Below are 21,761 nucleotides of genomic sequence, written 5' to 3'. Positions count from 1 at the left end.
CTCGTGATTTCATTAGGAGCAGCTAGGGATGTCCTACTGCACTGAGTGCCAGGAAGACTCATCTTCATGAGTTCAAATCCAGCTGTGTGACGTTAAGCAAGTCACTCTACCCTGTTTGCCTCAGTTTCCTCATCTGTAAAATGAGCTGGAGAAGGAAATGGGAAATCACCCCAGTATCCTCGACAGTGAGTGAAAAACGACTTAACGACAACCTGATTTCATTGGTACAAAAATACCCTCCGCCAAGACGGGTCAATACCAGCCCGACAACTTATAGTCTTAATGACAATAATAATACTTAAGATAGTTAGCATTTATAAAATTATTAGAAAATACAGTAAAATATATAAAAAAGTATTGCCAAACATTTCAGAAATATTATGTTTTTTTTAATCCTCACTACAACCCTGGGAGATAGATGATACTATTTTTTTACATTTTATAGATGAGGAAACTGAATCAGATATGATATCTATGATATTCTGCCTGAGTCTCAAAGCCCTCCACAAATTCAACCAATATTTTCTGAATACATTTTATTGATTAAAGCATAGCTGAGAATACAAAGATGAGTAAAACAACCTATCGTTAGAATTTATAATCTAAGGGAAAAGAGATGAGAAGAATAAAAATCACCACCCTTTCTCTTATCCATGCCTCCAGCAAAGGACCAAAGAACCTTGGCCCATATTCCTTCATCCCAGAATTCCCTGTTTTTCTATTCCATCCATCCATCCATCCATTAACTCACATTACTAGTTCTTATGTACAAATGATCAGAGGATTGCCAGTCTAACCTCCATCCTTCAGAGGGAGGAGGAGAAATGAAGCAGGACTTCCCGGCTCACACTGTACTTTTCTCCAGTCTGATCTCCAAGACCCTTTGGGATGAGGAGCTGCCCCCTCCACTCAAGGACAAACATTCTCCCTGCTGTCATATCAATCCTCCTGGTGATTCTGAATTTCTATAGATCATCTTCCAAATCCCATTTTCCGTTCCCTCTTATTCTTTATTCCCATCTCTCTCACTCCAAAATTTCAACTAAATGCCACCCAAACCTTTCACCGTGGGCTGTGGAATGTCCGTACCAAAGGCAACAGATGTCTCTTAATCTTAATCTTTTTTTTCACACTTCTCCTTAAACTCTGTTCTTAACCATCTACAATCTGACTTCCAACCTTATTATTCCATTAAAACTGCTCTCTCCAAAGCTATTAATCAACTCTTAGTTGTAAAATCAAATAAAAGCCCAGCTTGGAAAGTATGCCTTCTCCTAGACTCTTTGGAGCCTTGGAAACCCCATCTCTGTTCTTTTGCAGATCAAAGGGGACATGGTTTCAGTGACTATTTTATAGACTAAAGGGGACACAATTTTTACAGAATTCACCCGGTCACCACCACATCTTTACTTTATTCTATAAACTCCAGTGGCTCCCTATTGCTTTCAGAATTAAATACAAAATATTCTGTTTGGCACCCCCTCCTACTTTTCCAATCTTCTTTTATCTTATATGTTCTTTAATGGCCTCTTGCCATTGGCTGTTCCCCAGGCCTGGAACATTTTCCCTTCTCAACTTCTCTTACTGGCTTCCCTGACTTTTTGAGTTCTTCCTAAAATCCCATTTTTTAAAGAGCAAGCCTTTTCCAAACTCTCCTAATTCTAGTATCTTCGTACTGTTAATTATTTCCTATTTATCTTGTTTGTTTATATTTGTTTGCATGCTCTCTCCCCATTGGATTGTAAGCTCTTTGAGGGCTACGACTTTATTTTGTCTCTCTTTGTATCCTCAGTGCTTAGTTCAATACCTCGAATATAACAGGTGCTTAATAAATGTTAATTGATTGACTGAAAGGATAAGAACAAACAGTTACCAAAAGATCAACAACTTTATGAAAAAAGGTTCTGATTCACTCAGAATAAGAGAAATGAAAGTAAAAACAACTCTGAGGTGCTCTTTCCCATCCGACAGATTGACAAGACAGCCAAAAAGGAAAATTAACATTACAGAAGCTGGAGGGGGAGGGAGGGCGGGGAGAACACACTAACATTATTAAGTAGGGTGGAAGGCATTGTGGAGGCTCGGCCTAGGATTGAGGAGACCCCATGGGAAGTGGCCGTGGCCAGGGGCAGGACTATGGACACTAGATTTTCAGGGTCTCGGTTTTCTCATTTTTATAAAAGGGGAATTGAACTCAGTGACCTTTAGGGTGCTTTCCGACAGGAAATCTGAAATTCTAATGCTCTGCTGGTGGTGTTGAGTCGTTCCAACTATTGTGGAATGTAATTTGGACCTATTCCCAAGAAGTAACTGCATTGTGCTTACTTTGATCAAATGATAGCACTACCAGAAAGATTAAAAAGAAAAAAAGAGAAAAAGGTCTCCTATATACAAAATATTTGTGGTCAGGAAAAAAAGCATTTATTAAGCACCTACTGTGTGCCTAACACCATGCTAAGCACTAGGAATACAAAGAAAGGGAAAAACAATATGAGCTTCCAGAAGCTCACAATCTAACTGTAAGATACATGCAAACAATATACGTGCAAGATATGTATGATGCAAATAGTAAGTAGTCTCAGAAGGAAGGTCCTCTTCTAGGGGAAGGATTTGAGCTAAATCCTGAAGGACCGGGGACAGGAAACAGCCTTTTTCTTGTAACATAGAATTGAAAACAGGAGGGATGTCCCTCGTCTAGGGAATGACCAAATTACGGTCTATCAACGTAAAGGAACATAATTATTCCCCAAGAAATGGCAGAAGGAATGCAGTTAGAGAAATCTCAGAAGATTTGTGTGAACTGATGCAGGACCAAAATAGCAGAATCCAGGGAAGAATTTATATAATTACATTATTGCATGTATATTACAATTATACAAAAACAGCAAAAAAATAAACAACTTGGAAAGATTGAGTTCTAATGAATGCCGCGACTAATCTAAAGGTAAGAGCCTTTTCAGGAAATGATGATAGACCAGAGGTACAAAGTAAGGCAAAAATTTTCATTTTCATTCACAGCCACCATGTACATTTGTCTTATGGGACTCTATGGGAAATAAAAGTGCACCCAGTGAATCATTTAAAAAATACATATAAGGAAGTTCGGAGGGAACAGAAATAACTGTACTAAATTCAAAATAATAATTACAAAACAATGTTGATTGTATAACATATATTGGATTGCTTGCCATTTATGGGAGGGGGTAGGGGAAAGGGGAAAATGTGAAACACAAGGCTATGCAAGGGTCAATGTTGAAAAATTATCTGTGCATAAGTTTTGAAAATAAAAAGCCTTAAAAAGGAAAAAAAAAATAATGTTGACAATAATAATAGCCAGCATTTATATAGTTGTTTAAGTTTGCAAAAACACTTTACAAATATTTATATTTGTGTATAAATATAAAAATTTACAAATATTAGCTCAAATCTTATTTTATATTAATGTTTTTTAAAAAGCTATACATGGTGAAGATTCATAGTTTCATATGCAATCTCCTTTGTCTTTTTTTAAAGGGAAATGTCCATTTGTTGATTTCTGTCAAATTTATAAAAATAAAACAGGAAAAAATATTGGATACTTGCTGTTATTCGAGGTCCTATACTAAGACCCATTATACTGTGGATTATAACATAGTGGTATAAGGCAAAAATCTCAGCCCTCAAAAAGTTTACACAAACTATATTACCAACAAAAGCCATCAGGAAGAGATAGAAAGAGAAATTCCATTTGAAATAATGAGACACTCAAACTCTATAAACTAGAATTTTGGGTCTAGGAAAAGTTTGTGGGGAGGGAGAAAGAAGGAATGAGAAATAAATTTACCACCTCAATACTCCCAAACCAATGGTTCCTTCTTGACAGACCCTAAAAACAAATCCATCTTTTGCCTCCAAAGTGTCCCATCTGGATTCCCCCTCCCTGAAAAAAAATTCTCTCATTCTAACTGGTTGCCTTGGAATTCAAATCCCACTTCTCCTACACCCATCATTTATAGCCCCCCTTTCCATCCCTCACCCATGCCCATTGTATTGGAACACCAAAATTTTTTCTTACTCTTATCAGAATTGACTCAAAAAAGAAACAGCATATATATTCAATAGGGGCATAGGAATCTATCGTATTCTGCAGGAAAATAGGAAAGGAATGGGATTATGGGGAGAGGGGAAAGGTGATAAAAGACAGGGCATATTGGGGAGGGAGTGGTCAGTAACAAAACACTTTTGAGGAGAGACTGGGACCAAGGAGAAAGAGAATAAATGGTGGACATAGTTAGACAAAGAAATTATAAAAAAACAATTTCAAAGCAAGCTTCTCTAAGACCTCATTTCTCAAGCATAGAGGGAACTGAGTCAAATTTATTTAAAAAAAAAAAAAAAAAAAAACTATGTCCTAATTGATAAATGATCTAAATCAGTGGTTCTCAAAGTCTGGTCCAGAGCATCCTGGGTTTCAGAGAGTCTACAAATTCATAATTAGTTTTTATTTTTAATGTGATCAATATCTATAATGATAAACCTCATAAACAAAAACTCTTGGGACAGATCCTCAATTATTTTTAATAGGATAAAGATAATGAGAACAAAAGTTTGAGGATCACTGCTAAATGATCAAAAGATATGATCTGTCCCCAAGGGCTATACATTCATGCATATCCTTTGACCTAATAGTACCACTATTTGGTATGAATACCAAAAGAGATTCAGGGAAATAAAAGGAAAATACAAAAAATATTAATAGCAACTCCCTTCGGGAAAGGGACCTGTATGTGCACGAATGTTTGTGGCAGCCCTTTTTGTAGTGGCTAGAAACTGGAAACTGAATGGATGTCCATCAGTTGGAGAATGGCTGAATAAATTGTGGTATATGAATATTATGGAATATTACTGTTCTGTAAGAAATGACCAACAGGATGATTTCAGAAAGGCCTGGAGAGACTTACACGAACTGATGCTGAGTGAAATGAGCAGGACCAGGAGATCATTATATACTTCAACAACAATACTATATGATGACCAGTTCTGATGGACCTGGCCATCCTCAGCAACGAGATCAACCAAATCATTTCTAATGGAGCAGTAATGAACTGAACTAGCTATACCCAGAAAAAGAACTCTGGGAGATGACTAAAAACCATTACATTGAATTCCCAATCCCTATATTTATGCACACCTGCATTTTTGATTTCCTTCACAAGCTAATTGTACAATATTTCAGAGTCTGATTCTTTTTGTACAGCAAAATAACGTTTTGGTCATGTATACTTATTGTGTATCTAAGTTATATTTTAATATATTTAACATCTACTGGTCATCCTGCCATCTAGGGGAGGGGGTGGGGGGGTAAGAGGTGAAAAATTGGAACAAGAGGTTTGGCAATTGTTAATGCTGTAAAGTTACCCATGTATATATCCTGTAAATAAAAGGCTATTAAAAAAAAAAATAGCAACTCCCTTCTAAAGGCAAAAAAAAAAAAAAAAGGAAAAAGGAAAAAGGAAATTGAGAGGATGCCCATCAATTGGGGAAATGGCTCAATAAACTATGGTGTGTGTTTATGATGAAATATTGTTCTGTGGGAAATGATGAGCAGGATGCTCTCAGGGGAAAAAAAGACCTGGAAAGTCCTCCATTAACTCAAGCCAAGTAAATATATATACTATATGCAAGTAAAATATATTATATACAAAGTAACAGCAATGTCTTGGATGACCATCTGAAAATGACTTTGCTATTCTCAGTAGTACAATGATTCATGTCTACTCTGAAAGACTTATGATGAAAAATCCTATTCCTACCCAGAGAAGGAACTGGTTGTATCTGACTGCAGATTGAAGCATTCTCTCTTTCTCTTTTTAAAATTTAACTTTTCTTGAGAGTTTTTATTTTCATTAGAGAGAGATCTATGTTATTTTTTTCCCACAACTTGACTTTTATGGAAATGTTTTGCATAATTTCACAAGTGGTTTCTTAATTGTTGGTGGGGATAAGGGAGAGAACCTAGAACTCAAACATTTTTTTTTAATTGTTTTGAATATAACTGGGGGGAAATATTAAATAAATAAATAAAGTTTTTAAAAATCAAGTAAAAAATTTTTTCAGGTTCTTTAAACCTTAAGAAAACCTAGAGATGTGCTGCACTCTGCCCCAGTCTGTCCAAAGGAAAGGGAATGCAGGGTGTGGCCACACACACACACACACACACACACACACATATACACACCCCTCTAGGTGATATAAGAAGCTGACTTGGGGTCCCAGCAAAGACTGACAATCACCGGGCCATAAAAAGGGTAAGAAAGGAGATGGGAGCAGGGAGTAGAATAAATATCTGGGTTCTGGATTTGTGGGGATAGACATAATTGGACTGGGAGGACTGGGGTGACTGTTGCAGGGGAGAAGCTGAGCAGCAAAATAGAGATGGGATCCTTGCAATTCCACATGTGTTTCAGGGGGTCATGGCAGCAGAGAAAGGATCCCCAGGTGTGGTGGGCTTACTGGTCCTTGGAAATATCATCATTCTGGTAAATAAATCCCAGTGCCCTTTATCTCTCTATTCTTCTCGTGGGAGATAGGGTTGGGGAATAGCACTAGATCGGAAAATTGAGGATTTAGGGATCTAAGAATGGATTATGGGAAAGAGAAGAGGAAATCCCAGGGCACAGGGATTAGTGGGGCAATATTACGAGGGAGATGCAGGACGAAGGATACCTTTGCCCTACTGCCAACTGCCCAGAACTTTCATTTGGCAATGAAGAAATTCTTAGCAAGGGATTTGAGTTAGTATAAAGGGGAAACAGGATTAGCTGAGTCAAAGAAAAAAAAATTACATTGATCTGGTTGCTTTGCAGTCTGATAATATAGGATCATATTCATGAAAATATAGGGAGAATGGATATATATATATATATATATATATATATATATATATACACTCAAATGTGGTCTGAACATATCAAAAAACAGGGCAGGTGATATTAAACATTACAGTGGGTATTAGAAAGGAGATTAGGGGAATATGTAGCAGCAAGGCTTGTGGTCAGTAATTATTGTTGGATTGGTTGGAGTTGAGGGGCGTGGGGGATTTCAAGAGGCACCAAAGCGGGTGAGAGACTCCGTGTGCCTGTTTGGTCCCTCGGTCTAGATGTCAGGCCTGGCGCTGTTTGCGGAGACTGTCTGGGTGACGGCTGATCAGTACCGGGTCTACCCCCTGCTCGGGGTCTCTGGCAAGGATGACGTCTTCGCAGGGGCCTGGATTGCCATTTTCACTGGCTTCTCCTTTTTTGTGGTGGCCAGCTTTGGCATAGGAGCAGTGCTGTGCCACAGTCGAGGAATGCTTCTCACGGTCAGGAGTGGGGTGGGGAGGGAAATGGATAATAGCAGAAATGGCCTTTAGTGAGGGTCTTCCCATCTCTCCAATGGGATTAATTCCAAGAGCCTGTGAACCAGTTTGCTGATCAAATTCCAGCTAACCATTCCCATCTGAATCCATTCCCTTTTAAACAGAAGCATCTAAACATGATGACCCCAAACCAACTTCCTTGGGGCTCTGCCCCCACCCCCACCATCCCTGCTCCTGTTCCCTTCCTTTTTGACTTTCTTCTCTCTCCTCTCTAGTACCTGGTATTAATGCTGATTATCTATGTGTTTGAATGTGCCTCAAGCATCACTTCATATACCCACAGAGACTATGTGAGCACCCGGAGGATTGAAGGGGTGGAGGAAAGGGGGCAGAGGGTGTTTGTGGAGGGAGACTGGAAACTTGGGGCCAGAGCAGGGATTCTTTTTTTTTTTTTTTTTTTGCTGAGGCAATTGGGGTTAAGTGACTTGCCCAGGGTTACACAGCTAGAGTATTAAGTGTCTGAGACCAGATTTGAACCCAGGTACTCCTGACTTCAGGGTTGGTACTCTATCCACTGCACCACCTAGCTGCCCCCCAGAGCAGGGATTCTTAACTTAGAGTCTGTGACTTTGTAGTTTAAAAGACTTTAATAATTACTGCTACGTAAGGGACATTTTGTTTTGTGCATTTAATAACAACTGCGGATTAGGAAGGGATCTGCAGGTCACCTATTGCCCAAGGGGTCCAGGACACAAAATGTTAAGGACCCTTCGGGAGGCCTGCCAAGCAGGTGCAGGGCAGAGCAGGGAGAGGGGCTGGCATGACCTTCCAGAGGAACTTTCCCTCTCCTGGTTCTAGGGAAGCGCCCATTCTTTCTTCTTCTTACCACAGATGGTGTCCAACCCAGCCCTCATTACCAAACAGATGCTGACATTCTACAACGCTCCCACGGACCAGGGCCAGGAACTGACTCGTTTCTGGGATCGAGTCATGATTGAGGTGAGCGTGACTCCCTGAGGTGGGCAGGAGGGTAATGTGGGCATCTAGAAGTTATGGGTATCTTGAAACCCAAGTTTGTGTCAGATACTGGTGCATGTTACACAAAGTCTCTTGTCCTATGCCATCTCCCCCTGTCTCCCTGCCTGTCTTTCCAGCAACAATGCTGTGGTACCTCAGGGCCCCTAGACTGGGTGAACTTCACATCAGCCTTCCGGGAGACCACCTCAGAGGTCGAGTTCCCTTGGCCCCCATTGTGTTGCCGTAGGGATGCCAACTTCAACCCTCTCAACGAGGAGGGATGTCGACTTGGCCACCGAGATTACCTCTTCACTAAGGTACCAATAGACCCTGCCTTTCAATCCACTTTTGCTTTTTTTTTTTCTATCAATCATCTTATGCATATATACCTATGTCCCCAAATTACATATTAAACAATATCTAAATTTTTTTTTAAAGTTTTGCTTTCTAAATTTTATCATTCCCTCCCCCTCTCCCTTCTCCCTGAGATGGTAAGCAATCAGATATAGGTTATCTAAGTGTAATCATTTCTTATTAGTCATTTCGAATGATGTGAATAAAAGGAAAAAATGAAAGATGAAAAGAGAACGCTTCAGTATATATTCAAACAATCATCCATCAGTTCTTTTTCTGGGAGAATAGTGTGCTTCATCATAAGTCCCCTGAATCATTGTATGGCTTAAAATCATTACATCATTCACAGTTCTTCATTGAATAATATTGCTGTTGCTGTGTACAATGTTCTCCTGGTTCTGGTCATTTCACTTTGCATCCGTTCATGTCTTTTGAGGTTTTTCTGAAATCATTTCTTATAGCACAATAATATCCCATGACAATAATATACCATGGCTTGTTTGGCCATTCCCCAGTGGGTGGGTATCCCTTCGATTTCTATTTCTTAGCCATCACAGAAAGAGTCGCTATAAATTCACCTTGCTATTGTTTCACCCACCCTCCCCAACACTGTACTTTCCCTCGCAGGGCTGCTTTGAACATATTGGCCACGCCATCGACAGCTACACCTGGGGTATCTCTTGGTTTGGATTTGCCATCCTTATGTGGACGGTGAGAGAAAAAGCCAAGATTTGGGAAAGCAAAAACCCATAATGAAGGGTGCTGGGGAGGGGGTGCTTAAGAAACTGGGGGAAGTTGGAATTGTTATTTCCCCATTTAACCCAAACTCCTTTCAGAAGATTCCCTTTTCCCTCTCCCCTAGGGGGCTGGGCAGAGGAAGAGTGTGATTATAAGTACATGCTCCTCATCCCCATCTCCTCTTTCCTTCCTCAGCTCCCTGTGATGTTGTTGGCCATGTACTACTACACAATACTCTAAGACTCTCACGGAAGCATGCCCCTCTTCCCCAGAAGAAGCATCCCTTCCTGCTGGGCCCCACGGATGCTGTTGTGGGCTCCTTGGAAAGATTCCCCACCGAACCTCTTCCTCATTTGTTCTTCTCTCTTAAAGTCTCATTTGTTCTTCTCTCTTAAAGTCCTCCTTCCTGTTTTTTGGTCCTATTTTATTCTTTTTCTTCCTCCACCCCAAGCATCCCTAGTTCCCACTAACAGTCATGGAGCCTTTCCTTGTCTGCCTGAACCTATTTTGTATGAAATAAAGGTTTCTTTTCTCTCCTTCTGAGCTGGTTTGTTCTGGCTGGAAGGCTCTCCGGGCCGAAGGGGAGGGGGAAGGGAATGGTAGCTTGGTCCAGGCCCTCATCCTTTACTTCCAGTTTGGCTACATTCCCTTGCTGGCCGTGTTCATGTCCAAGAGTGGGGCTGAACAGTCATGCTCTGGGCTGGCTACTTCCACCCACCCTCAACGAGTAAAACAGGTTTGCCCGTTTCTTGTTCCCGCTAGGAGAGCTCTGTGCTGCTGCAGGGGAGAGACACGTGAGAAAGGGGAGTAGAGCAAAGGGGAGGGAGCCGGCCGTTGCCCAGTGTGCATGCAGGGGGAGGGAGCACAGAACTCAGACCCTGGGGACAGGGGGTCCTGAAGGTGAGGCCTCTCTTTTCTGGAATAAGCCCAGAAGGTGGGACCTAGGGAATTCACTCAGGCGAGGAGAGCTTGATGACTGGCTGATGGACACATTTCACTAAGCGTGACTGGCTTCATTATATCTCATCAGTAACGATGGGAATTGCACTGGCCAGTTGAATGACAATTTTTTTCTTTTGGGGGAGTGCAGATAAGGCAGGTTAGTTGGCGGGGGTTTTTGGGGAAAATTCTTGTTTTTTGGCCCCCTTTCCCTTTTTACCCTTTGGGGGGATTCCCCAAAAAAAAAAGGGGGGTTTTTCCCCGGAAAATCCCTTTCTTTGGGGCCCACGGGAAAAGGGGGCCCCCGGGGGGGCGGCCCTTTTTGCCCCCGGGGCCATCCCCTTTCCCGGGGTCCCCTTTTTGGGGCCTTTTTCCTTTTTCCCCCAAAAGGGGGCCCCAGAAACTAGGGGGGGCCCTTTGTTTCCCCAACCCCCGGGGAGGGTTTTTTTTTGAGGGGGGGCCCCGGGGTCCCCGGGGGGAGGAAAGGAGGAAAGGGCCGGCCCCCTTTTCTGGGGTTTGGGAAGGCCCCCGGGCGGTTTTAAACCCCGCCCCGGCCCGGCCTTTCCCCCCCCTTCACGGGGGTTTGCCCGTTTTTCCCCCCGGGGGGTTTCCCGGGGGGCCGGGGGGGGGGCGGGGGGCCCCCCCCCGGTCCCCCCGGGGCGCCCTCCCCTGGGCCCCCCCCGGGGCCCTTCCCTTGGGCCCCCGGGGGGCCCCTTTAAAACCCAGGGGGCCCCTTCTTGGGCCCCCCGGGCCCCTCCCCAAAGGGCCCGGCTTTTCCCCTCCTCCCTTTCCCCGGGGGCCCCCCCGGGCCCAGGGCCCCCGGGTGGGGGGGGGGCCCCGGGGGGGGGGGTTCCCCAAATTTGGGGCCCCCGCTCCAACTTCCCCGCCCCCCTGCCCCTTCCCCCCGGCCCCCCCCCCCCTTCCCCCCCGCCCCCCTCCCCCCTACCCCCCCCCTCCCCCCTTTCCCCCCCCCTCCCCCCCCCTTTCCCGGCCCCCCTCCCCCTTGGGCCCTCCCTCCCCGCCCTTCCCCTCCCTCCCCCTCCCCCCCCCCCCTTTTAACCCCTTTCCCGGGGCCCCCCGGGCCCCAAACCACTCACCCCTCTCCCATTTTCCCCCTCCCCCCCCCACCCCCCCCCCCCCCGGGCCCCGGCCCCCCAAAACCCCGGGCCCCCCCCCCCCCCCTTTCCCCCTTTTCCCCCAACCCCCATCCCCCTCCCCCCCTCCCCTCCCTTTCTCCCCCTTGCCCCCTCTCCCCCCCTCCCCCCCCACCCCACCCCCCCCCTTTCCCCTCCCCTTGCCCTCCCCCCCCCCCTCTCCCCCCCCCCCGAACCCCCCCCCCTGGGCCCCCTCCTCCCCCCCCCGGCACCCCCCTCCCCCCCTCCCTCCTCCCCCCCGCCCTCTCCACCCCTCCCCCCCTCCCGGCCTTCCCCTCCCCCGCCCCCCCCCCCCCCCTTCGCCTCCCTCCTTCCCTTTTCCCCGCCCCTCCTCCCACCCCCCCCGGCCCCCGCTCCCCTCCCCCCGGCCCCCCCCCTCCCCCTTCCCCCCTCCCCCCCCCCCCCTCCCTCCCCCCGGCGGGCCCCCGGGGCCCCCCCCTCCCCCCCTCCCCCCCTCCCCGGGGGTTTTCCCCCCCCCCCTCCCCTTTCCCCTTCCCCCCCTTTCTCCCCCAGGGCCCCCCCGGGCCCCTCGCCCTCCCCTTGGCCCCTCCCCCCCACCCCCCCCCCCCCCCCCCCCTCCCCCCCGCCCCTCCCCCCCCCCCTCCTCCCCCCTCCCCCCCCCCCCTCCCCCCCTCCCCTCCCCCCCTTCCCCCCCGCCTGGCCCCCCCCGCCTCCCTCCCGCCCCCCCCCCCCTCCGCTCCCGGCGCCCCTCCCCCCCGCTGCCCCCGGGGCGCCCCTGCCCGGGCCCCCCGCAGGCGGGCGCCCTCTTTCCCCCCGCGGGGGGGTGGGGGGGGGGCAAAGAGGCGGCCAGGAGGAAAAAGGGGAAACCCCCCCCCCCCAAACAAAGGGGGGATGGCCTGATGGGTCGGAGGCCCTCCCTCCGCATCTCCTCCTTCTTGACCCCGCTCTGGGGGCGGGCCTGCCCCCTCGGGCCCGAGGCAGGAGAAGGGGATCCCGGGACATACACCTCTTTTACCTATTGACCCGGACAACTTCCAATCAGTCACTTGGCTGGAAGACACATTTACCCCAAAACAGTCTCCGCCTCCCCTTCGATTAACCTCGGCCAATAGGAAGAAGAGGCGCGAGTTCTTCAACCAATCAGAGGTAGCAGTGAGGGCTGCCTCCTCCTATCTCTTTCCCACCTCCTCTCCCTCACGTGCCCCGAGGTGCAAGCTCCTCAACCAATCACAGAGGGGACCGTTCATCTTGGCGGGAAAGAAACCTCTGTCACCATTTCGACCACTCTAACCTGAGAGGAAGGTGGTGGCAGGACACACAACAGGACACGGCCAAACTCTCCCGGAAGAGCTTTTCGATGACTTCAGGGCTCCCCCGGCACTTTGGGACGAGGCTCGGAGAGACCCAGCCCTCCTTCCCTCCCCCTCTCCGTCGTTCTCCACCAACCGCCAGAGCGCGGGAGCGAGCCTGGGAGAAAAGGCGGGAAAGGGCCCAACGGCGAGGGGCCGTTATGGGAACGCGGCGGCGGCGAGGCCCGGGAGCGGAGGCCCGGCTCGACTAGGGAGCAGCGGACGAGGAGGAGGCGCCGTGGCGGTGAGGCCTCCAGATTTTAAATTCCTTCCTTCCCTAGGATTGGGACGAGGCGGGGACGGCGTGGGAGGGGACGGCGTGGGAGGGGACGCCGGGAGAGCCTCGTTATGGGGGGAGGGGCCGAGAGCCTTCCTGCGGGGGGGTGGGGGTGGGCGGAGAGTTAGCTGGGGGAGCCCTGATGTGGGGGGAGGAGGGGGCCTCGGAGTGGGGAGGGACGGAGAGCCTCGCTGTGGGGGGGGGGGGGGCCTGGAGAGCCCAGATGGAGGCGGGGCTGAGAGCGGGAGCTGGGGCGGAGCTCGGAGAGCCTGGGCGGCTGCGGTGCATCCAAGGTGGTGGTGGTGGTTGTAGCGGGTCTCTAAGGTGCCGGGGGGAGGGGGTCTCCCCGTGACCTCGGAGCCCCTCTCCCTAGCTCTGGGCCTCTTGGTTCTGGGGCGTCTGTGGCCTGGAATGCCGCCCGCGTCCCCATTCTCCGCCCCCTGTTGCTGGAGCCTTCGGAGATGACCGGGAGGCGGCTCGGTCTCGGCGGCGGGAGGCAGGCGCTAGGCGTTTTGCCCGACCTTGCGTCCCGGGGCTAGCGCCAGGCTAGAGCGCAGGAAGGACTTGAGTGACGGATGTGCGCATCTGGGAAATGGGGTTGGCTCCAAAGGAGCGGCGAACTGGGGGCAAAGGGCGAACACGACACCCGAGCCCTGGTGGAACAGAGCGCAGCACGGAAAGGGCAGATCTGGAGAACGGAGCTGGCCAAGGGCAGGGGGCTGCTTTCGGTGCCCCTCAGGGCGTCCTCGTTTGCTTCCAACCTTCCCTAAACCGGCGTCTCTCGAGGGGCTGATAGTCTCCTGGTCCCTCCGGCCCCTCTGCTGCATCTGACACTTTGCCCTCCTCTCTGGATCTCCCCGGCACTTTGTGCTGGTTCCCCTGCTGCCTGGGTAACTGCTGCTTTTCAGTCTGCTTTGACTCTGCCCCGCTCCCTGACATTAACTGTGTTCCCCGGATCTCTGTCCTTGGCCCGTTCTCACCTGTTCTCTTGGCCCTTCACCATCTTCCAAGTGTCTAATTGTTTTCTCTGTACCAGTGGCCCAGAAGACTATTGTTATATCCAGCCCTAGTTTGTCCCCTGAGCTTCCTGCATTGCTCATTGACTAACGTTTCAAACTGAATGTCCCAAAGATCCAAAAGAGAATTTATTAATTTCCCCCTAAATCTCATCTTCCAGAGTTATTTGTGTTGAAGATATCACCATTTCTCTAGGTTTTTGTGACCTTGGTATTATCCTTGCCCCTACTCTCTCTGCCACCCGAGTTATTCATTCGCTTGCTAATGACGTGCTGCTTCCACCTCTAACCCATCTCTTGTATCTGGACCACTACTCCTTTAGTCCAGGACCTTAACATCTTCTGCCTATTATAATGGCACCCTAACTGATTTCTCTGCTTCAAATATCTCCTCATTCTAGTCTATCCTCCACACTGCTGCCAAAGTAAGTTTCCTTAAGTATATATCTGATATCACTCAGTGCTCCTCAATAAGCTCCAGTATCTCACTATTTCCTTTAATAATATACGTTACTCTCTTTAACTTTTAAAAGCTTTACATAACTTGGCTCCAACTTCTCTCGACAATTTACTTCCCTTTCTGTACTTTGCAACACAATCAAAATGACCTCTTTCTCACCCGTGGCACTCTACCTCCTATCTTTTTACATCTTCGTGAGTTAAAATCTGGCTTCAGATATTTACTAGCTGTGTGACCCTGGAAACGTCATTTAACCTTATTTGTTTCAGTTTCTTTATCTGTAAAATAAGCTGGAGGTGGAAATGGCAAACAACCTCAGATCTCTGCCAAGACAACCCTAAATGGGATCACAGAGAATCAGACAAGTAGAAAAACAATAAAAACAAATGCACCTAATCAAGCAAAACGAATTCCCACATTGCATGTATACAATAATATAGGTCTCATTCTGAATCTTGAGTCCATCTTGATGCTTCATGCTTCATAATTGGTACTCTGACATTGGAGATGTCAGATCATGGTTAATAAGTCTTTCAAAGTTATTTTTCTTTATATTATTCTGTATGTATATCTAAACAAAAATTGTCTTCTTGGTTCTGCTCGCTCCTCAGGTTTGTTTGGCTTTTTGAAACCATGCTTCCAACCATGTTTTGTTTTTTGGCACAATAGTATTCCATTGCATTTATATATCATATTTGTTTAGCCATTTTTCAATTAATGGACAGTCTGTTAGCAGCCAGTACTTTATCATTATAAATATTTTTGTACCTATGTATTGTTTTCTTCTTTCTTTGATTTCTGAAGTTATAGAGCTAGTAATAGTACTAGTCATAATTCCAAATTGCTTTCCAGAATGGCTAGGTAAGGCCACAGTCACCAGTAATGCAGTAATGTGTATATTTTCTCAGAGTCTCTTGGAACATTTGTTATTTTCTTTTTTTTCCTCCTCACTTTCTTCCCCCATCTTTACTGTTGGGTTGGGTAAAGCTGGAGTTGCCTCAAATTGCATTTTTATAATAATGATTTGGAGCACTTTATATGGTTATTGATAACTTGGATGTTTTTCCTTTGAAAATTGCCTGTTCGTAGTCTTTGACCATTTATCAATTGGGAAATGTTTGTTCTTATAAATTTGAATCTATTCTATTTATATCTTGGAAATGAGACTTTTTTCAGAGAATCTTTCTGCAAACTTTTCCTTCGTTAATTGCTTTTCTTCTCATTTTAACTTTGTTTTATCGATTTTGCAAAAACTTTAATTTTGTGTAATTAAAATTGCCTATTTTGTCTTCAATGATCCTCTCTAGCTCTTTGGTTATGAACTCTTTCCCTAGCCTTAGATCTGAAAGCTAAATTATTCTTTTCTCCTCTAATTTGTTTATAATATTTTCTAAGTAATATATCCATTTTTAGTTCATTAGTATAAGATGTTGATCTATGTTATACCAAATGGCTTTTCAGTTTTCATAGCAGTTTTTACTAAACAGTGATTCCTTATCTTAGAAGTTGGAAGTTAGATTACTATGCTTACTTGCATCTATATGTTATCTACTAATCTGTTATTGATAGACCTTTCTATTTTTTAGCCAGTACCAAATGTTTTGACTATTCTTGTTATATTGTACCATTTGAAATTTAGTGTTGCTAGAGCTCTTTTACTTCTTGCTTTTTCTTTTTTTGTTACTTCCCTTGAGATTATTGCTAGGTGGTATTATTTGTGGTGTCTTGTGTCCTTATCTGAACCTCTAGGGATGTAATGGTACAGCTCAGGCATGGCTCACCTATCCAGGTTGCAATTATTATGTTGCAATTTAATGAAAGAAGTTAGTTCCATTCCTTTTCTGGCACACTCTGGATCAACTTACTAGGAGTCAAACATTTCCATTTACCTTCATGGAACTTTATGGCAAATTTTATTCTCTTAAAGATCTAAGAAGACATCTTTTTGCAAAATAGATGTATTTCTTTCTTTTCTTTTCTTTTTTTTTTATTTTAGTTTCTGCTGAGGCAATTAGGGCTAAGGGACTTGCCCAGGGTCACACGGCTAGGAAGTGTTAAGTGTTTGAGACCAGATTTGAACTCAAGTCCTCTCGACTTCAAGGCTAGTGCTCTATCCACTGCACCAAAATAGATGTATTTCTGAGAAAGGATAAATGTAAACTGAACTTCTGTAAACTCAGTCCTACTTTGCATGGCCTGTCATTAATTATTTAAATAATATTTATGATGAATCTTTTTTTACATTGAAGAATGTCTGTATAACAAATAGCCAACGAGTCAGTCAGCAAGCATTTATTAAATCATTCTTCAGCTAGCTAAGCACCTTTTATATACCATACATTGTGTTAAGTTCTGGTGATACAATGGACAAGAAATACTTGCAGTCCCTGATCTCAAGGGATTCACAGTATAATGGACCAAACTAAATATATGCAGGATAAATTGGGGAGTAATCTTAGGGAAATCACTGAGATTAAGAATCAGGGAAGGCTTTTTATAGAAGGTGGGCTTTTTAGCACACTTAAAGGAAGGCAGGTACTTTTTTGAAGAGTAAGGAGAAAAAGAAAGAGAAAAATACTCTTGTCCTTCAAGGAACTCAAATTTTAATGGAGAAATCACCTTGTTATTAACATTGAAGTTATATACAGAGGAGATGGAAGGCAATCTGAGAAGAGAAATCACTCCGGGGGGGGGGGGGGGTTGTTAAGAGGGATTGAGATAAAGACAAATCTCCTGAAAGAGGTGAAATTTGAACCTAATCTTGGAGGAAGCCAAGGAAACTGAGTCAGAAGATGAGGGAGAAGATCATTTTAGTCAGATGGAGACAGTGAGTGAAAATGCAAAGAGATGGTGTCTGTCCAGTTTAAGGGACTGAAAATACTCCATTGTAGCTAGATCTTAAAATGTGTAGAAGATAAAGTGTAAAAAACAAACAAACCTGAAAAGGGAGGAAAGAGCTAGATTATAAAGTAATTTAAATGACAAAAAAGAACACTTTCTATTTTAATATTTTGATAACTATTTCAAGATAATAGTATTTCTTTTTAGTCCTATATACTTTATTTTATGCATTTAAAAACATTACCCTGTATTTATCAGATTACCAAAGAGTCCTTGAAATAAAAAAAAAATATTGAAAATCCTTGATTTAGAAAAGTCCTATTGATGCTGAGGTGAAGATTGATTGGAATGGGGAAAGGACCTCTGACAAGGAGACCAGTTAGAAAGCTACTCCAATTGTCCAATTGAGAGAGCCTGAACTAGGGTTCTGGTTATGTGACTGGAAAAAAGGGTTTATATAGGAGAAATGTTGTAAAGGTAGAAATCACAAGATTTGGCAAAGTTTTAGATATGTTGGTTGAGTGGGAATGAAAAGTCAAAACCTTGGTGACTGGGAATATAGTGGTGCCTGAACAGCAATGGGCAAATTAGAAAAAGAGTAGGGTTTGGGGACTTGGGGAAGGTAAAAGTAATGAACTGTTCTGGATATGTTGAGTTTGAGGTGCCTACAGGATATTCAATTCAAGATGTTCATTATTAGGCAGTTGGCAATGTGAGACTAGAGCTCAGCAGAGTCTAGAACTGGACAGAATTAAATCAGGTTGTGCTCAAAAGGTATGATTTTGATTGTAGTTCTTTGGAAGTTTGTACTCCTGTAGATATGCTATCAGTGGTTCTGAACCCTTTGACAGAATGCATTTCAGATTTGCATGGCACACTCCTGTTTAACTACCTTGGTTCAAGCCCATGTGAAATATTTCAAACTATGGAAAATGGTTAAGAAATACATTTGTAGTCCACGCTCACCTCCACCTCTTCCAGCGTGCTTTTGACTGCCTAGATCCTTCCTTAGCATCTTAATCCTTATTTCCTCTTCCCATGAGGCTGAAGCTGGACTAGGTTCTCAGAACCTTTGAGTTTCTGGCTTCCTCTCTAGGAAAATAGCAGAGCAGCTAAATTCTTATTGAGAATGTGAGGGAAGTGAGAGCTTTCAGGGACAACTAACAGCTCACCTTCGAATGTATACAATTTCCTGCCACTGTCCCAGAACAACACAACTAAGACTAAAAGGGCCTCAATGTATTACTGACTTCAAGGTGAGAAGCAAAGGGCTCCAATGGACATAGTTGGGGATATTAAACTCCATTTAGAGTCATATAATCTTTAGAGCTGTAGGGGACTTATTTTACCCTTTGCTAGATATTTATCCATTTTATGATGACTATGTGTATCCTTCCAAGTCTCTGGTCTGTGAATGCAGGTAACATCTCTATAGATCTATTTAGCCCTAATCTTTCTGGTGAGCTTCGGTTCCACATAGCCAACTCCTTTTGGACATTATGAAATAAATGTTGTGTAGTATCTGAGCAAACTCAATAGATACAAAACATAACTCAAATTGTTCACCAAACCCATTCCTCTTCCAAATTTCCCTACTACTGCTGGAGGCACTATCATCCTTTCAGTCATCCTAGTCAAAACTTCAGTATCATCCTCAGCTTTTCACTCTCAGCCCCTATAGCCAATCCATTGCCACATCTTTTGATAATTTTTTCCCACATCTTTTAAAAGCTCTCTCCCCTCATGAAGCTACCATCTTAGTTATTGTCCTCATCATTTCTTTCTTGTACTGTCACAATAGCCTTCTGTTAAACAACAAAATTAATGACATATATATTTTTTTATATTTCTAAATTTGTCCATGTTCCTGTTCTTTCCTCTTTCCTAGAAATTTCCTATTACCTTCCTCCCCAAAAGAGAACCCCCCCAAAATAAAATTTTCTACATAATTCGTGGACCTATTTCTATAATAGTGGAACAAGTGTCTTTCATATCTTTTTTTTTTTTGGGGGGGGGGGCTGGTTATTTCCTTTCAGTTTAGATATTACTTGACTGAAATGGCTTCTTCCAAGAAAATAAACCAATATCTCAGTTGCTAAATCTAATGCCCTTTTTTCAGTCCTTGTCTTTGACCATTGCATTCAACATTGTTTATAAGCTCCTTCTCTTCCTAGGGGTAGGTACTCTGTTCCGAGTTTTTTTTCATGATTCTTTCTAGTTTTCTGATTGACTCTTCTCAGGCTCCTTTGAAGGATCATCCTCCATTCTGTTTAGTTGTATTCCAAGACCCTGGGTCCTTCTCTATTTCTACTCTTAGTGAACTCCAGCTCCTGCAGGTTCAATCATCTTTTTCCTTCCTATTATTCCCCCCGCCCCAGTATTCAGCTCTCATCTCTTTCCTAAGCTCTGTCCCCACTTTACTTCAATTCAACCAGCAGTTCTTCTCTCTCATGGATTTACCTTTAAATACTGTGTAATAAGTGCTACAGAAAGAGTCAAAGAAAATAATTTCTGCCCTCAAAGACCTGACACTCAATTGGCAGGAACATGATGGTAAAAACAAAATGGATATACTAGGCACTTAATATATGCTTATTGAATTGGGCACAACTAGTTTGTGACAGAGCTAGTATGAAAATCCTGTTCTACTCCTAGTCCAGTGAAAATATGGGTCTTTTAACAGGACTCTTTCCTGTTCTCTGAGGTCTTGTGTTCATTAGAGGAGAGTCCCCTTGCTGTCTGTGTCACAGGATCTACCCTATGTTGGCATCGTAGGATCCCAGGGTGGTAATTCTTGCTCCTACAGGTATAATTTGTAAGGGGGGGTTACTCTTTTCTTTGGGGACAGCCCCTAAAATCTCTAGATCAAAAAAGCAAAGGTCTGAGTCACTGGCACATGATGCAGGGCACAATGGGGGTAATCATCCCCATGTAATATTATCTCCCCAGTCTTTTTCCCAAGCTGTCACAACTGTCCCTTTCCTTTTCTTGATTCCTCTCTTCTCATATCTTTAGCATATTTTGGAGAGGATTCTCTATGTCTGTATTTTGTGACTTATTGATCAATATATTAAGTTAATGTGAGTGTGTCCCTTTACTTGGATCTCTGGCTTTGTCCATGAGTAAGAGGATATAAAGAGTCAAAAGCACGGTAACGGAAAATCTCTGAGGTTCAAGGGAGGGGCAAATGAATACAGATAACCTATTTGCATTTTCCTTTTTCATTCTGACTCACATTCCCCCTCAACTGACTCAGAACCACTACTTTTTTCCTCACTGCCCCTACCTTTCCCTATCTTCTCTTCCAATGGCACACTCAATTTAATTATTCATGACAGGTAGAAGACAAACCAATTTTCTTGGAAGAAAGCAGAAAATGGAGAGGATATCTGAAAAAAAAAAGAAAAAAAAAAGAAATTAGTCCAGATAATAACTCAATCAAACGAACTAATCACCCTTGTACAAGATACTGTGCTAGGTGATGTAGATAAAAGGACAAAACAGCCCACTCTCAAAAGGATTTTCACGGGGATGTGGGAGGAGGTGGAACTCTTAAAGCCATTCTTATTCACAGCTGGGTGCTAGGAAGAAATATACAACTGGAAAAAGGGTTGGAAGGACAAGGGTCTGGTCCTAGGATGGAACATCAAGTCTGAGGGGCTTGTGGGAGAAGTAGAAGAAAGCATAAATAATTTGAGTTTTTCTTTTTTATCCTGTATCAGAAAGTATTGGCTGTGCCTTTTGTCCAGGAAGTAAAAGAAACCCGGGGGGGGGGGGGGGGGGGGAGAGAATGAGAATATTGAGACATTTTAAATCTACCCTGGAGCTTCTCTTTAAGAATTTGGTGGATACTTTAAAGTCAGGCCATTTGGTCAATATTCCTTTCCACCAACAGTGGAGTTTAGGCAATAAGGAACATTCTCATTAAGCAAATCTTGATCCAGAGGTATCCAGTATGATTCAGCATGAGGGATAAGATCATTTTGTATTTGACTTGTGTCCATTCTTTTGAATCTATGTCCCTTTCAGGACCAAGGGTATAAATAATTTCCATCTTTCTAACCCAGTCAGCTACAAACTTGCTGTCAATCCTAGGAAAAGGGCTCAAGGTCACAAAAGAGGTGATGCTAGTAGCAAAAATTGATACTTGGGCACATAATGGGGTGTGAAATTCTTGAACAAAAGAGAATAAGACTTGGATATCCAATAAGGGGGCCCAAGGGAAGTAGGTGGAGCCAATAGAAATTGAGGTCTGGGGAGCAGAAGCTCCAAGAGTAGCTTAGAGGTTTGAATTGTTTATCTCCAACTGGTAAGTAATC

The 21,761-nt window shown here is 44.5% G+C and overlaps 1 protein-coding gene across 1 annotated transcript; it reads left to right on the top strand.

The window, feature by feature from the left end:
• Positions 1 to 6,223: 6,223 nt before the first annotated feature.
• On the top strand, positions 6,224 to 9,756 carry UPK1A (uroplakin 1A). Its single transcript, XM_012546244.2, has 8 exons — positions 6,224 to 6,287; positions 6,447 to 6,518; positions 7,139 to 7,339; positions 7,612 to 7,686; positions 8,228 to 8,335; positions 8,491 to 8,670; positions 9,335 to 9,418; positions 9,641 to 9,756. Exons 2-8 carry the CDS (start codon positions 6,453 to 6,455, stop codon positions 9,683 to 9,685), a joined length of 759 nt encoding a protein of 252 aa, XP_012401698.1. The 5' UTR covers positions 6,224 to 6,287; positions 6,447 to 6,452; the 3' UTR covers positions 9,686 to 9,756.
• The last annotated feature ends 12,005 nt before the right edge of the window (positions 9,757 to 21,761 follow it).

The sequence above is a fragment of the Sarcophilus harrisii genome, chromosome 3 (genome assembly GCF_902635505.1).
Source record: "Sarcophilus harrisii chromosome 3, mSarHar1.11, whole genome shotgun sequence".
In the NCBI taxonomy this organism is placed as follows: Eukaryota; Metazoa; Chordata; class Mammalia; order Dasyuromorphia; family Dasyuridae; genus Sarcophilus; species Sarcophilus harrisii.
The sequence above is the reverse complement of the archived record's forward strand: the minus strand, read 5'-3'. Positions and strand labels throughout refer to the sequence as shown.

Bases quoted from the DNA above. Each gene is read 5' to 3' on its own strand.
- UPK1A (XM_012546244.2), top strand. From the start codon at position 6,453: ATGGCAGCAGAGAAAGGATCCCCAGGTGTGGTGGGCTTACTGGTCCTT. The intron at 6,519-7,138 runs GTAAATAAATCC...CCCTCGGTCTAG, and splicing joins TTGGAAATATCATCATTCTG to ATGTCAGGCCTGGCGCTGTT. The intron at 8,336-8,490 runs GTGAGCGTGACT...CTGTCTTTCCAG, and splicing joins GGGATCGAGTCATGATTGAG to CAACAATGCTGTGGTACCTC.